Here is an 18,055-nt window from a genome sequence, read left to right as displayed (position 1 = left end):
TGAATTTGAAATCACAGTCCTGAAGTACGCATGTCAGGCTGGCCGAGTCCAGTGTGTCATGCGCACTTTAATTTCAAAGTGCCAACGATCTCCGGGACATCAGCCATAACCCCTCCTTCCACGATAGCATTACACAAAATTGCAGCCCAGGTTTAAAGCAGTACCAAAGTTGCTGAACATGAAGCCCTATAAAGTGTAGTTAGCGCAGAGCAGCCCAACTTCTGTCTGGCTCAGTGGCGTAACATAGGTCCCGGCCGCCCTCCCAGTGCAGGGGGCCCCAAGCACCAGGGGGGGGTCCTCAGCCCAGTACCCTGTCCTTAGAGCTCCTGACTGACTCCACAGGGGAGTCAATGTACTTTGCTGGGGGCCCCTCAAGTTTCGTTACACCACTGGGCTGGCTCCTGTCCAACTCACAGAATTTTTGGAAGAGGCAACAGGTAATAATGTGGCTGGTTAAGGCAAATTTGTGGGGCAACCCATACAGAATTTTTGGAAGAGGCAACAGGTAATAATGTGGCTGGTTAAGGCAAATTTGTGGGGCAACCCTAATCTCCTTGAGAGGACCACAGCTGCAGAAACCAAACAAAAAAATGCCAGTCTGAAAGATCAGATCAAGCAACACCTATCTTTAGGAAAGAGAATGAAAAGAAGTAAAAGACAAGCAGGGTCATTTGGACCTGGTGGGACAGCCCATTTTCCAACAGGTAAGTGGAGGCTGTGCACCCCTCTCCCTAGTGTAGGATTGTCTGCCAAGTGTTTAGATCCCCACTAGGCAGGTGGGGATCTTTGTGCCTTATGTGTAGCTGTCAGTACGGCTGTACCACCAAAGGTTCTGAACTAAGCGGGTGTCAGTTTTTTTTTTGCCCTTTTGATAACTGTGTTTGTTTTTCATGAGCTTCACAAAGCAGGAGTTTGTTGTTTGAAAACTAAACAAAATGGTGTTGACATGTATGGAGTTTTCACTTTATGCATTGGGTCACTGTTTAATACCTGTTGGACTTGACATCCATGGCATGGTTTTCCCCGAACATTTTGCCTTCAATCCTTCTGTTTTGCTGCACTTAGGACCCTGCACACTTTCCCACTGCTAACCAGTGCTTATGCTCTCTTGCTCTAAAACAAGGTAGAATTGGCTTGCAGCCAATTGGCACATTTAATTTATTGTATGTTCCTAGTAAATTGTTAATACGTGTGCCCAGGGCCTGTAAATTAAATGCTACTACTGGGTCTGCAGCACTCATTTTGCCACCCACTACCCACTTAAGTAGCTCTTTAAACATGGCTCAGGACTGCCATTGCTGCCTGTGTGTGCCGTTTTAAACTGCCCTTTTTACCTGGCAAAGTAAACCATTTAGCAGACCTAAACCTTCCTTTTTTAATACATATATGCCACCTCTGGTGTAGGCTCTGAACAGCACATAGGGCAGTGTCTGGTGTATTTAATAAGTTGGACATGTACTTTTAAGTTTTACTTGTCCTAATAGTGAAAAACTCTTAAATTAGTTTTTCACTACCTCTTCCAAAGTGTTAGACCCGGCAACTTTGGAGTGGCTTACCCCTAACTTTTTGCCTTCAACCCCCTGTTTTCTGACTTCGTTTTGCTTTAGGACTCTGCGCAATTTACCACTGCTAACCAGTGCTAAGTGCTTGTGCTCTCTCCCTGAAACATGATAGAATTGGGATACAACCAGTTGGCATATCTAATTTACTTGTAAGTCTCCAGTAAAGTGGCACTGCCTGGCCCAGGGCCTGTAAATTGAATGCTACTAGTGGGAGCTAGCCTGGCTGATGAGGGGTGTTACATCGAAACCGGTCCCAGGATGCTTGTTTCCGGTCCAGGAAGACCTAGCTTGGCAGCTCGGGCTGGACTGTTCCCATGAGGCACAGGGTCAAGACTGATTTGCATATGGCTGGGTCTGAACAGGAGTGGGGAAGTGAGGTAAAGAGCGATGATGGATTCAACCCCGATCTGTGACTGGGGGTGAGTGTCTGAAAAGTTTCCGCACTCCGTCCATCGTCTCCTTGTGTTTGATTAGTGGGAGTGCAGCACTTATTATGCCACCCATTTGAGTAGCACTTTAAACAGACCTGCCATTGCAGCCTGTGTTTGTGCAGTTTTAAACTTTTGCCAGGCCCAACCCTTCCTTTTTATGCATGTAAGCCACCCCTAGGGAAGGCCCTAGACAGCCCAAAGGGCAGGGTGCAATGTATTTTTAAAGAAGGACATGTACGTTTAAGTTTTACCTATCCTAGTAGTGAAAACCCCTTAAATTTGATTTGTTTTTCACTGCTGTAAGGCCTACCTCTGCCATAGGATAACATTGGAGTTAACTTATTAAATCTAATTTCCAAATTGGACTAGGTAGCCAGTTCATGTTTGGTGTCTTTGGAATTGTAATGAAAAATACTAACATATGGTGAATTCAGATTTTAAATTACAATTTTGAAAATGCCATTTTTAGAAAGTTGGCATTTTCCTGCCTTAGCTAGGAAAGGGGTCATAGACACTTGGGCGTCCCCTTCTGTAATACTAACAGCACTGGTGCACATGTGGCACCAGCACTATCACATGAGGGCATTCCCTCATTTGCAAGGGGTGGCGAACGTCATGCAAATTAGGAATTGACTTTGCATCTGCGTCCGCTCAGTATTTTAGATGCGGACGCAGGGGCAAACATGCCCTTAGGAGGCGTACTGAAAGTGCATTACAAATTGCTTGCACACTTTTAATGTACCTCCTAAAGGTAGCCCTCTGGAGGGGAGAAAGGGCGCCCATGGACTCCCCCAGACATCCTGTTGCAGGCCGGTGCAGTCACCCACTGCACGTGTCTTAAAGGGGATCTTTCTCCCCTCTTCAAAGTGCTGGTGGCATACCCCCTGGACTGTGAAACACGGAGCGGCTTGAAGCAGCCCCTCCATATATCACTTGAATGCGCTGCCCCAATGGCAGCGTGAGTTTGTGGCTTCCATGGGGGCTGTGCATTCTTTGTAATAGGGTGCACTGTCCCTCTTTATAACCGACGCACCGTTTAAAAGGTGCAACATTGTTAAATCAATATCCAGGAATACAAATTGTGTAGAAAATAAGTTTATTCCAAGATAGGAGGCAATCCCCGGCACACATCCGATGGCTCCGTGCAACAGCAGTAACTGATCTACATTTACTGAATAACACAGTATGGTACGTTGTAAACAGCACAGTGTAGCGAGGAATACACATTTGAAAGAATACATGTCACGAGGAATGTACATTTGAAAGGATACATGTCACGAGATACACTTGAAGGTAAATACACTCACGAGCTAGACGCGAGTCTGTGCACGTGAATGCCAGCGCGAAGCAGACAAGCACGAGATGACATGAGAACACAACAAACATGGCGCAATTAGGAAAATGTGCTATATAAGCATAATACGGTCCCCAGGTCTGAGATTTACATCGATGGAGGTACCTTATGCTTCGTTCGTATGAGCCTGCCTCCCCCCACCTCTAAATGAAGCTGAGAACAGCATGATTGATATAGTGGGAGCCCTCCCAGTTTACGGCAGAGCTCTTACACCCCTAAACTCTAAATGATGCCAAAGTGAAAATAGGGCATGAAAACCTATTTTAATTGCAAAAATGTTCCCTAAGCAGCAAAATCCCTGTCAAGGCTAGCATGGCATTGCTCTCCCAAAAAGGCTTTATCAAAGAGGGGTCACTTTATTCTGGAGTCACTCTCCAGGATTCATTAGTTTGCAGTTGAAGCAGTATATCAACTGATTTCATTAATGATGTGAACTGTGATAGCATCGTAAAGAGAACACCTAAAGTGGTTAACATTTATGTGGTTGCTTGGAGATTATGGAAAAGTGATTTTATTTTTTACTTTAATGGAATATTATTTATAGTTTCAGGAATGGTTAATCCATAGTTTCTTAGTTTGGGAGGCTGGATTTATTTTAATTACAATGAGTTCTAATATGGAGGTTAGACTTCTTTCATTGTTCCAAAGATGTGCAATCTCTAGTAAATGTGTTGCCCTCATTTGTAATCTGGTTACCTTACCGGCTTTCTTTAGCCTTGAAAACTGTCTGGATTAGAAGTGTGTTTTTTTGTTTGAACTCAACTTTAAATCTAACATTATGGAAGTTTCCATAGAAAAATGTTTATGTCTGAATGTTTCTTTTTAAGGTGGAGGACATTCCAAAGAGGCCTTTGTCCGAGTGCTTATCTACAATCATTTCCCCTCTGCTTACAGAGGTAAGTTGATTTGTGTAGGGCAGCTCTGTTGTCAATCATACCCCGCTTATACATATGTGGCAATGGGCTGTTGGACAGGGCAGCCATATTATTACCTGTCTTACTCTTTTACCTTCGTCAGGGTCAAGCCAAGGGATATAACGAATAAGGGCACTCATTTCCAAGTGCAGGTGCAAACTTCAGTATTTATCAAATGTTCATGCATGCTGATCCAGGCATAGACAAAGGACAAGGTGCAAAGCAACTTAACTGTGCATAACAGTTCCTCTGGTTTTTAACTTTTTTTCTGGCTGACTGCTGGTTTTATTTCAAACCTATTTCAAACCTGTCAATATATCACTTATAGGGCATCTCCTTCTAACGTATGTTTGTAGTTAAGTAAGTTCTTTCAAATGTTTACTCTGGCCATGATATCGGGCCTTCTTTAGAACCGTAACCCAGTGTCCTGGTTTGAAGCTTAGCCCCAATCCCAGTCCTGGCCATGCTCACTCCTTTCCGCTCCCTCTGCCGTTAGTTAAGAGTTTCTTTGAAGCTTTGGGGTCAGTACCGTTGCCAAGTGGAGGTGAAGGGCATCTTTGAGCCAGCCCTGAACTGTCATGGTGCTGAGTTGTAGCTCAGAATGGGCAGCCGAGCTGGACTGACCACCGCCTGTGTCATTACGCATGTTCTCTGCACACTGTGGCTCTTTGTAAATTAAAGTGAGGAACAGTATCACCACATTTTTTTTCACAACAAATTTTATTGGGTTTTTCTCACAATTTAGGACCATCATGGCCCGCAAATATATACAGGACATTATCATAGAAAATCTCTTAAACAATAACTCAGAAACTTGCACGTTGACCATCCCACTGCCCTCCCACCCCCTTAGATCCTGGCTATTACCGCATTTTTGACCTGGTTGCCAACTCTACTGTAGGATTACTGAAAGAGGAGGAGCTGCTGTGTACAAAAACACCATCACTAACCACACACCTACAATTCTCATAGAATATGGGTCATTCATTAGCCAGTGCACATTATCACGCACACCAGACCTACAGACTTCCACTATCCAACCAAGCCTTGGCAGAAGCATTTCCATACTCTGTAGTGACTGTTGCCTTGAAGCACAACATACTCATTTTTGGAGACTTCAAAGCCTGATTTGGCAAGCTATAGTGGCCCAAAGCCATATTCCTCCTCTCAAACGTAGACTCACAAACCTGCTGCATCTGGTAACTGGACACACCCAGGATACCATGTTTACCACACTCAAGACAACAACGTTCAGAAATTTAAAGACAATTATGCAGACTGACCACTGTGCTTTTTCCTTTGTACAACCAGGATTTTCTTAAATCCAAACACCAAAACACATGCAAGACAATAAAATAACATGGGTCTTAATGGGTAGGTCTTGACCCTTTTTAGTGGAAGCATGTCAGCCGAACCCATCACTTAGGCGGAACTATTTGGCTGGTGCGCTGACGTCGGCCCTCAAAGTTCTCATAGCTAACAAGTCATACCCTGATGAGAGCTCTTCTTTGGCTGGTTGACACTTGAGCTCAAGCAGTCTCAGGGAAGAATAATAGAGCATTGCACGAATGATGGAAGAAAGGGAAAGATGAGGGCAAGCTGTGCCTCCAAAATTATTCAAGTGCATGCTATAGGCAGTCATTAAATTGACATGAAAGTACTTCTTGACACTCATCACTAAATGCTCATGTCCTTCCAGGGAGCTCATCAAGATAATTATCAAAGTTCAGAACCCAAAGTCTCCCACAGCACACATTACCCACTTGAAACTTCTCTGAGACATTTTAACAGCACACTTTAGCCTAAATCTACCATGCAATTGAGTGGGCACTTGGCCAACTCAAAGTGATGCAAATTACCCATCTATCAATAATCCTAAGCAAAATATATTTTATACAAAAAAGCTGAAGTGATCCCAATGCCAGATTTCTGTATGTCGCTTAGTTCCAACCCCTGATAAAGAATGTAAAAATTGTGTAATGGGCTGGGAACAGTCAAACACTATTAGGTTTCATGCAAAAACATATCTACTAAAGTAGCACACCCAGTTTTTGCATGAAATCCTAGCACCATATGCAACTAAACACATATAATTGACACGCAGAATATTGCGCGATATTCTCTCATGTAACATTTATTTTGGTGCAGTTACATAGTTCACGTGGCTTACCTATGGGTGGTTTCATTATATAAAAATTTGAACTGCAAAGTGTATCTGAAGTGCAAGTGTCACACAAGACCCCAGTGTCTCTCCTTTGCACTGTAGCTCTATAATAAGTGTCGCACTAAATCACCCTTATGTATATGAGCGTAGTCAATTATATCATTGGCATGCAATTCTTTGTAAATGTGGTGCTATGCAATTTCTTTTTTTACTGTTCCCACAACACAGATGTGCAGATTTCCAGCCATCACTGTGCTGCCCTACCTTTAGTAAATCTGTGCCTTTGTTACTCAAGCTGTTATCCTAGACTACTACCTCTGCCCAGAGGCATATAGTGAACCTCCCCTTGATGTTCCCAGAGACAGGACCAGGTTGCTTAACATTGATAGACTCCCTGTATGCCTTTAGTCCTCTAACAGCAGAAGAGGTCAAGGAACTTGTTAAATCCTGTCACAACCCTGGCTTGCCTACCTCAAGGATGTCCTCTCATCAACTTCAGCAGCTGACCCAGCCAGTACCATCTGTAACTTTTCTCTTCTATGTTGCTCCTTCTGGAAAAAACAAGGATTAGATCCTTATTATGTGAAGAACTTTAGATCTGTTGCCAAGGGTTACTTCTTGAGCAAGCTGTTCACAGGAGCATCCTTCAAATAACTTTGTAACGACTTTGACAACAATAAGATAATGTCCAAACCTTTGCTAAATCATGGCTTATTGTCATTTGGGACGCCCTAAAATCATCATTGTCCAAAATGGGGTGGCAGAACTCTTCCTACTTGACCTCTCAGCAGCATTTGACACAGTCCTCCATCCTACCCTACTACACAGATTAAAATAACTTGGAATCCAAGCAACATCCTGGAATAGAACACTTCTTTCCTTCGAAAGATGCTGCATTTGATCACCTTCCTGTCTTTACAGTCATCACCGTTCATCATAGAAGCGTCCATCCAGGCTAAACTGTTGCCTCTCCTACCCACCAAAGCTTCTCCGAGCTCTTCCTGGGTATCATCAAAACTGTCACACTCTCTTGTCACAACTAAAGTGATGTTACCCAAATCCTCTTGAGCATGTAAAAGCCTATGGACATAGACAATGTAATTCTTGGCCCATGCCTTCTAGCAGTTGAGTACTGGATCACCTGCAACCACCTGAAACACACAGCACATTATATTACCTGGAGTAAATCCTGTTTCCACACACTGAGCCCCCTGAGGCAGAATTTATGTTTTCTGTGGCTACTTAAACTGGTCAAGACCAAAGTTGCACTCCTACTCTCGCATCGATGCTCTGTTAACGGTACAGACTTGGAGGCTCATCACACCACCTTACACTGGCTCTTCAAACTCCCATGTGTCTCTCTTGTACCAGGCACATGTTGATCAGTTCCATCTAGACCGCAAAACAGATTATCGATGGTTAAGGTGTGATCTTCCCCTATCACATGCTTCAAACCTTTCTACAACTGAGGGTCCCGAGATCAAAGGTGGCACCTGCAGATATCATTCCTAAATAAAGAGTCAGCGATGTGACTTTTTCGATACTGATTTCTGAAACACACTCCTTCCCGACCCTAATAAGAGAGTTCAGAATTAGGAAGAGCAATAAAGCGGTGTCCTCTTTAAGCACCAACCCAATGAATACAAAGAGTGTGTCTGAGAAAGTTGTCATCCAATGGAATGATCGGTTAGAAGTTTGCATCAATAAAGTTCAGCTCTTTCAACCCAGGTGCTCCAACATGCCTCTGCAAAATGCCAAGTTTGCAGCGATAATACCACAGCACTCTTTAGGTCCTCATGCACAAACACTAATGTCTCCCATAGAGGCCATAAAGGAACCATTCACTCTAACAGTCATGCTCACTATCCCTGACTAGCAACATATCAGGCTAAATTGTGCAAAGCTTCAGGACCACACAAGTGGATGGAACATGCTATATAGATCCCACATTCAATATGAAACCATACAATGTGACCCAGCCTGAGTGCCACTGGCCACAAGGAGCCTTGGTGCTTCCTGCGTGCAAGTCAAGTCATGGAATCAGCAGCCAACATGGCTGCTTAGAGTCTGACTCTGCTGTGCCTCCTGGAGAGAGAAGGAATGTGTCCTCACCACCAGCAGTCACATCATGAATGCATTCACTGTTGTGTGCATGGGTTGGCATGAACAAAAAAAGAGATAGCTGGGTTCAGGGGGTTGAAACTGGCCAACATCCTTTGGAAAGGAGAGAGAGGGAGTTAAAGATATACAGGCAGTGGTGGCATAAGAAGGAAAGAAAGAGAAAAGACAAATTAGGAGAAGATGGTGAACAAGGAAAGGTGTGCTGCCTTGGACAAGGGCACTGACTTTGAAGTTGAAAAACGGGAGGGTTCTCTTCCTTTCATCCTCTCAACATGCTGGCTTCCTCCTTGGAGCTCATGCCTATGGTTGGGAATATGGCAGCAAAGGCTCTAATGAGACGGAGATTGAAAGTGAGGATGCGCCATGTTTCTGCAGTAAAGGTGCTGCAGACTGGAATAAGGGAGGAAAACACTCTTACAATGCATATGTTCTACGTACTTTATGGCACAATGGAGCTAGGGTGTACATTCTCTTGCATTAGTGCCTTGGAATGTATATACCACTAAATGGAGTATTCACTTGTGCACCTTATGAGAATGTTCCAATGTCTCTCCAGACAGGAGCACCAGAAGTTGTCACTTCCATGTCTGAAACTGGAAATAAGAGCAGGACATGTCTCTGCAGTACACAGATGATGCTGTTTAGAATGAAGGCAGGACATACTTCAGCAATGCACAGGTACACTGGCTGTGGATGAGGGATGGGTAAGCTCCTGCAAATCATAGATACTGAATCTGGGAGCAAAGTTGATGCCTGCTCCTGAAGTGCACTGCTGCTGCAATTCGGAGTTATGGCCTGCTCTACAGTGCTCCTGGTACCCAGTGGGGGATTGTGTCCTGGCCTCTCACCCTGCCCAGGCTGAATATGTAAGTGATGCCAGGCAATGCTCTTGCCGAACATAGAATGGGGTTTGTCCCTGCAGGGTTTATGGCTGCTGAGGTTGGGAGTGAGCGGACTGGAGCCAGACCGGCTTCTGTGGTTGACCGGTGATGAAGTTTGAAGTGAGCGTTGGAGAATGTCCCAGCAGTACATGAGTGCTCTGCAATTATTCACTGCAAAATGGAGTGATGGTGAGAGGTGGAGTTCACAACTGTTGTGAAGCCCTTCTTACATGCAAGAGCACATCCTACTCTAAACTATGTTATTTGTACAGAACAAGAACAAGATATGTACTTATTTCCAGTGCTGAGGCCCAGAAAGAGAACATAATACACCCTTGCTGCATGCATCTGAGGTTTACAGATATTGAGAAAAGGCATCAACAGTATATGTAGAATAACTAATTGCTGATACATAACCACCAGGAAACCAACAAGAAGCAGGGTGTTTTAGTCAACTGTACGGTTTGGTTTTTCTGCATGCAGGAATATGACAACCTTATAAAAAGTCACTCTTGGCTCATCTAAAATAAAAATCTATGTTGAATAATAATTGTATTTCATTTTATTTAATTAGTTCGCAAAAGTGACCTTCATATTCTTTCTAAGCCAGTGTTAGAAAAAAAGAGGTTTCTGACACTCAACGATTTTAAAGGATGTAGCCACTCTTGGAACACATAACCCTAGCCCATATTGTCGTGGGGGCGGGTAGTCTTTCCTCGCAGCGGCCGGGGTGGGCTCCCGCGTCGCTGCGTTTTCTGGCCGATTTCTCCTTCTGGGCACGCCGAGATCCTGGTCACCGGTCTCCTGGAGACGATCCTTTCCACCGAGGTGCACAAGTTCACACAGGTCGATATCCCACCTTCGTCGCCAGTTGTCGCGTCGCAAGGATCAGGAACACACAGGAGACGGTAGGGTGGTCAGCATCGGTCTTTATATGTACATCGGTATCTGTATGTCGCGCTCGTGGTCCCCTGACCTCTCACCCTGAGGTCCTGCAGGCGAGTGATCCCTGACCCTCGCCCCCTGACCGGATGTGGTGTCCAGTGTCCCTGTCCCCCTGACCCTGACCCCCAGGGTCCTAGTGCCATCATGTGGGCACGACACATATTACCCCTTTAAACATGCACATGTGTTAGATGTTTTCACTCTGGGCACTATGCAGCTGGAAACTGCCTTTACTAGGTTTAGTGACAGCTGGCATACTGAGTTATTTAGCAGCCTAACTGTAAAAACAGGGTAGGTTTTCCTTTTGAGCTGCAACACTTAATCTGGAATGTGACATAGATGTCTCAACTCATGTCATCAGGTTTGTTCCCTGTGTAAGTGGTGAAAACCTTGATGTGTCTTAGGAGCAGTATTTGATTTTTATGTAGCCTACACACTTTGTGAGCACTCATGGCTGGTTTACAAAAAGTCAAATAGGCCAATGAATACAGCAAATAGTTATTTTTTTTTAAGTAAATGTGGCCGCCATTTTGCTGCTGTTCTCGGCCGCTTTTCTCTGGACCCCGACCAGCCATCTTGTCCATTCCCTCGTCCTTTACCATTTTCACTCGTTTCCCCCGTGACGATCCGCAAATGTTTCTTCCCTTTTCTGATTTGCCTTTTCTCCATACCCCTGTATCCCTCCCATCGTCCCTTGGTTCTGTGACTGCATCCCCCCTCCGACTCCACTTAATGGAACTCTGCTCTCCGTTTCTTTTTTTGTTTTTTTGGGTCTTGACCTGAGAAAATCTACTATGTGTATATATATGTATATAGAGATAACTCTAATCACTGGTATATGCAGTAGACCTTTGTGCTCTCTACCATTCCTTTGTGACTCTTAGAGTATTTCCATTTGTATCTCTTCCTTGAGTGACTTTACTACTTGTAAATTTGCAATTTTTCTTTCTGTTTGTATCTCCTCCTTGTGTGACTTTACAACTTGTACATTAGTATATTTTTGCGTGCTTGTATCTCGAAAGATTTTAGTAAAGACACATATAGAAAATAAACAAAATACAATAGACGAAAAGACAAGGTGAATGCGCCGACGCGCGAGTCGGAAGTACCAGATGTTAGAATTTCTTTATCAGGGCGCAAAGTTCATCATACTTAATTAATGGTCCATCAATCTTCATGATATATAAACAACATTACAGAAACAACAGGGCTCTTTACTAACATCTTTCGTTGTTATTTGTATATGTTTAGTCTAGTTGTGTATTGTTTGATAGCACAGGATTTAATAGTTTGTAAATATAGTTGTTGTTTGTGTAGTATTGACCTAGGGCTCTTCCTGTATATTATGTACACACCTTCATGTGATGAGTTATTGTATGTTGTCTTCTATAATTCATTGTTTATTTATATGTATGCAAAATATATTTGTACTTATTTAAAAGAAATGAAAACAATTGTGCCTACTTTTGTTAATAACAATATTGTAAAATGATATTCACTGTGAGTGACATATATATTTGGAGCTACTGCCTATCTTTATGAATATTGAGTGGGGGGATTCTTCTCATGTTGTGTATCGCTCATTGTAGAATATAGCCTTAGAGCCCGCCATAGCGAGCTCTACCGGCCATTAAAGGCCCGCTCCATTCAGCTCAGGCTTTTACGCTGGAGCGGGCCTCTAATGGCCGTTGAGCCTAAGGCTATTAGAACATTTCACCCATAGAGGGCAGAATGTTCTAATTTGTAAAACAAAGGCCTCACAGAACGTGAGGCGGTTGGAAATTCTCTCGGGCTCCGTGAGGCCTTTGATCAAAGAAACAGCTGTGAAAAAAAACATTGGAATGTTGATGTTCCGGGCTTATATCAGGCATTAGAAGCCCAGAGCAGTCCATTGTTTTCATTGGAGCACTCAACATTCCAATGTTCTAATAGTAAAGCCAATAGTGTTCCTTTTGTAAATCTTGGGCAGGGGTTAGTTGCAGAGTTATGGTTTCTGTGAAGCCTGAAAAACGTGCAAGCTAAGACAAATGATTAACTTCTTAAATTTTTATGTTTTGTTTTCAGTTGAAAGAAAAAAGTCGGGACTGTGACGGCAACGCGGGGTCAATAGAAGAACTCAGAGAGGCTGTGTACTTAGCAGAAGAAGCGTGGCCAGGCATCTCAGATATAATGGTAACACATCTTGTACAAAGGCTTCAGAGGTAAAATCAAAACACAAATATTTGAACAGTGAGGTTAAATATGTAGGTATTTATTTATGTATGTGGTATTTATATAGCCCGAGCTTATCAAAAAAGACAGTGAAGCGCTAAACAAAGTCTAATCGATATTTTAAGAAAATTGTGTCTTTCATAATTCAAGCAGTTCCACAAAATGATATATTTGGTAGAGGATTTCACTGTGTAATTTGAGGCCAAGTGCCTTCGTCATTCTGGAAAATGGGGGCACAGTCCATAAGGGTATTTGTTAAGTTCCTTAGTGAGAGAGAGAGGCACAAGATGAGATCAGAACGAGGTTTATGTCTCACTCATGTCTCAAGGCCTCAACATCGGAAGAGTTTTGGGGTGAGGGAGAGCCTGCCTCAAATTCACCCCTAATGTGGGGCGGTAAAAGTAGTGGAGTGCTGGCACCTGTTGTAAAGCACCCATATTGACATGCTATAGATGCATGTTTTCAATAATGTTTGTTTTATTTCTTTTTTTAACGATTTTTATTAAAGCTTTCAATTTAGATGACTGCATCCAAGAGGCACATACAATTACAATACAATAATTATAATATAAAAAAGTTATAACTTCCGTTAAATAAAGCATAATGAAACAATTGCATAAAAATAATTATAGGAATGTTGATTAAATAATTATATTATACTTTATGGAGAAATTGCCATTCATAAAAAAAGATGCGAAAGTTATACCTTAAAAACAATAAATGGGAAGAAAGACCAAGAGAAAAAGAAAAGTAAGTGGAAAGTGGAAACGATTTCAAATATAAAAGATCTTAATAATAAAATCATATAAAGTTGGAAAAGAGTTATAAGAAGGATGAATGTTTTGGAGGTGACTAGAGAAAGAAAGGTGATCATTGAGCCTCCTCAGCATTTGAATACTCATACTAAAAAGTGCACAGATGAGCTACCACTCAATATAACCAATGTGGCATTGTGGACTGAGCCAATTATTGTATTTTCACGTTCTTGCTTGTCTTTTTCTGGTGGCCCAGCCCTGCCAAATGCCACGCATCAGGCATTACACTAACGCATTCAGTGTGGTGATCCGCATCACTGCCCTGAAATGGAAAGTCACGCATTATTGGCATAGCACCTGCCTCGGCTGTCAAGCCGTAGCGCTTCTATGCTGACAAACTAGCTGGAATGCCGTCCTGCAGGCAATAAAGCCTTGACGCCCCATCTAGTTTCTTGGTAATGAAAGCGACCTTATTGCGCATGACTGCATTTCTACTGCCCCCTGTCGTCCCTAGAGGCTGGCACATGTGATATTTCCACGCCCCCAGGACTAATGCAGCAGGCTGTGATGTTTCTCCTAGTTATGTGTTTTGACTGGCAGCTCTACATACGCAGGAATTTCAGAATTGAAATGTGCACGGCGAAGCAACAAGTTAAATGTTGATTTGTTCTTAGAACATATCAAGCCTGAGACGACATTGGCACTCCGGTAAGTTACCGGCAACAGGAGTGAGCGACTGGGCATACCATTGCATGGCCCCAGGAGGGCTGCTCTGAGAGGAGGCTCAGGGGAACCTGGTGAACAACGGTGGGAGTGGAGAGAGCCGATTGAAGTAATACCCACATTCAAAGGTGAGGAAGGGCCAGGCGCATGAGCGAGACTTCTGGCCCGGCCGCACTGCATTGAGAGCAGAGTTCTCCAAAACACCCAGGGGACGCGACCTGAGACAACCAGTGGGCCACACTATTCCGTCTCTGTCCAAGGCCCCGCGCTAACTGAAGCTGCTAGAGTCTGCCGCTCTGGAACCACAACAGCCTGAAATGCTTTCTGGGGCTGGGTCGCGCCCGCTCTCCCGGGGTGCGTCCCCCTTACACTAACGCCACCAGGGCTTGGTTGGCCCCTTACCTGGTTGCAATACCCCTAGAGCTGCAACCACAGACACAATAGGGTAGCAGACAGGCCAGTAGGGCTGAGGGGGACTCACAATGTGCTGCATGAAAATGCACCAAGAAATAGGCATAACCGCCTGAAGAGCACTCTGGAGCTGCGTGGGGCCTGGGATCACTGAAGCTGAAGTGCCCCAACATGGCAAGGCAAGAACCCCCGAACCCGGGAGGTGAGTGAGGAAGTACCGTGGGGTTCACAGTTCTAGCTGCTGGCTCATTTCTCTTTAAATATGTTTCCAGATTGTACTGACAACACAGTGTAGTAGCGTTTTCTTGCATGCTACATAGCAAAGCCGAGTTTTCAAAAAGTCATTATTTATAGTCAGTTCCTTGCATATGCTCGAGATATCAAATGATATCCACAAAAAGAAAGGCGTGGGTTTATTGATTTTGATTTAAGTAAACACTACACTGATGTTTCATTCCTACAGTTCAGTGTAAGAGATCTCAGCTTGGATTGACTTTCCCCCCATTCAAGGCATGTATATTCCCTGCAGTTTCATGGCAGCCTTGTGCCCCATTTGTGTGTGCTGCTTATTGTCTGTCTGTTTCTATACTATTATTATTAGTTTTTAATCTTTCACTTTTTCAAGGGGTTGTTTGCATATTCTGTTCTCTCTTCAGGGCTGTCACTGAGAAAGGGGTGTGTGTGGGCATAGGCCACGTAAACACCAACCACAGCGTTTGCTTTTTACTTAAACTCTGCACTTCTTGTATTGCTCTTCCTCACATTAAGGTTTTATTTGGGACCAATAATTCCCGAAACGATTATGATACACTTTTGCTGACTATTTATTTTTGGTGCAAACTTTTTATAGCGCTGTGCCGCAAGCTAAAATGCGTCTAGGCACTTTTCAGTCCATTTAAGAATTACTGGAAATTTGGTCTGAGCATCACAGAGATCCACTAACTATAGCCGCTATCATACAAGCTGTAATTGTCTATTGTTTCTGACCACTACCATTTGTTTTTATATCCTACCCATCTGAGACCACTAGAGGAGTGGGTGGGAGCAGGTAGGTGTGCTGCTTCTGTGTAATCAGGATCTCATGCAAAGTTAGTTACAGATGGAATTTCCCAGCAGCACTGGTGCTTTGCAGCAGTTTAAGATTTCAGAGTTTCTGGTTGCTCAAATAGGTGTTATTTCTGATATTTATGTGTCTACCTCATCTTCATTCCTTGATTTTTGCTCGCGAGAAAGTGTCACTCATAGTTTTTGAATGTCACTCATAATTACACTGGATTAATGAAAATGTCACACATAGCAATCTGAAACCTTGGCAGCTATGCATGCTAACACAGATGTGTTTTAAGGCATGGGCAAAGTGGGCTCTAGCCCAGGGCCCCAGCCTTTTAACCCCTTCGCAGCTGGGGTAATTCCCCCTCTGTGCTGGGGGGCGCGCACAGCGCCTCCGTGCTCATGACGAGATCAGCTCGTCATGAGGCACAGTGCTCGTGTGCTCATGACGAGCTGAGCTCGTCATGACCACACCCGTTCCCGTGGAATGCTCAGAACAGCAGGGGAATTATCCCCGCGTGTGAGCGTTCCACGGCTCATGACGAGCTCAGCTCGTTGTGAGCACCGGAGCACCGTGCCTCATGACGAGCTGAGCTCGTCATGAGCACAGAAAAGGGGCCTCCTGATAGATCAGGCCCTGTTCTCTACACAGTATTGCCCTGATGACCCTAAATGATTCCAAAACATAGATTATTTAAATACCACTTTCTTATGTGTAATTTTAATAGGGGTGATGTGTGGGAGTCTTTTACATACATTATTTAGAGAAATGTTGTCTTTATGTTTTCCAACACCATGCCGCATCCACAAAACAAATTCCTTGAAGTTCGAAACAGGACTTGACAGAAATGACAGTGGCTCACAGAGATTATTTGCAACAATATTAGTGCGCTGCTGCGATATTAAAATATTAAAAACACACATCACTATCCCAGAATATTAGATGGAAACACATTTAGTATTCAGAATAGTGTCCCTGTAAACGGTCAGTGACCTAGCCAAAGACAACATGAATAAGCTGAAACTGGATCATAAACTCAAAAGGTGTTCCAAACAGGGGCCCCCCAAAAGGCGTTTGGCCCAGGGCCCCCAAAATCTTTATGATGTCCATGTGCTAACAGTCTCTACTATGGCCTTTTATTTGGGATTCACCAGAAGCAGAGGTCATTCTGCCCAATGACTGATTTCCTGAGAGCCCAGACACATCACAACTGATAGGTAGGACCGCCCACTCAGGATCATCTTTGATTAACTAACTTCTCCAAGTGTAGTCCTTGAAGGACGACAGGGAGATATTAGGATTAGACAACGATCTTCAAGAAAGGCCACACCGTGGGAGATTAGAGGAACCAGTTCTTCACAACAGCAGCCGAAAGAGAAATATGGAGAGAAAAAAGGAAATCATCTAAACCTTCTCCTGAGACTATTACCAGAGAACAGAAGGCTGGCAAAAACCAGGTGAAGGGAGCAGGGCTGCCCCTTTGTGGAAGGCCCAGAACAATGTCATATCTCTGACACCAATGGTTACTGAGGTGGTGAAAGACCCATGTTCAATGGGTCTTTGGTGGTTCAAGTTATTGAGAAGGCTGGCATAGCTAGGGCAAAGGTGCATTTGGGATTCATTTCTACTCTTATGATCATGACACAGTCCATTAAGGGTAATTCACCTTCTTGCAGTTTTTGGGCCTCAGTGAATTAGGGATGTAAACGTTGTGAAGAGGTAAATGTATCTCAGTGGCAGATACTTTGCAGGATTCTCCCAGATGTGCCACATGTATTAACAGAATTATAACTATTTTAAAACCAATCTTTTGATGGCATTACACTCTGGTTATGCTGCACGCTGGAGACAGCAAGACGTCCTGCTAGAGATGCGTTGCGTAGAGGGATGCTACTGTCCCATGTCATGTTGTGTTACAGTAAAATTAGCAGTTTTGGTGTGTGTCCCTCCATGATATGGTCCAAATCACTGGTTTCTGGGTCCAATCCTTGGCCTTTACTATATAGTTAAGTTGGATGTCAGATGTGAATTTGTGACAGGAGAACTAGGGCCAAATGCCCAGTTTGTGGAAACAAAAGAGCTTTTTACAAGGTAAAGCCCTTTTACAAGATGAAATGTTTTTGCAGACTTGCACATTTTCTACCCCTTTCTAACTTGAAAGTAGGAGGGGGCATGAAATGGGGGTTATTACAGTCTTAGAGGTGTTCCATGGGGTGGTGGGGGTTTGAGAGGGACAGACATAAAATCAATTTGTGGAAAGTCTGTCTTGTATCCATGGGTGCATTATCTCAACATGACCCTTGCGGGTATCAGAGTGCTTTACAGGGGGAAACATAGGGCAAAGTATGATGTATACTATTATTGTCTCCTGATATAGTTACAAAAGTGTATGCATAAAGACAAAACAGACAAAAAAATCAAAAACAGTGATGGCCAACATCCGTTATGCGGGTCACTTCAATGTTCATGTAAGTTTACTCATGAGTAGAGACTTTACTTCTTTCTTGAAAGAGGCAGTAGAGGGATTCAGTC

General features: G+C 43.6%; 1 protein-coding gene across 1 annotated transcript in view; it reads left to right on the top strand.

The window, feature by feature from the left end:
• Positions 1 to 18,055, top strand: part of STK24 (serine/threonine kinase 24) — a 587,809-nt gene that overhangs the window by 557,009 nt on the left and 12,745 nt on the right. The window contains exons 9-10 of the mRNA XM_078657516.1: positions 4,175 to 4,243; positions 12,437 to 12,573. Of these exons, the coding sequence (XP_078513642.1) occupies positions 4,175 to 4,243; positions 12,437 to 12,573 (206 nt within the window). The remainder of the gene's footprint in view (positions 1 to 4,174; positions 4,244 to 12,436; positions 12,574 to 18,055) is intronic.

This window comes from Lissotriton helveticus, chromosome 8, assembly GCF_964261635.1.
Source record: "Lissotriton helveticus chromosome 8, aLisHel1.1, whole genome shotgun sequence".
Lineage (NCBI taxonomy): Eukaryota > Metazoa > Chordata > Amphibia > Caudata > Salamandridae > Lissotriton > Lissotriton helveticus.
The sequence above is the reverse complement of the archived record's forward strand: the minus strand, read 5'-3'. Positions and strand labels throughout refer to the sequence as shown.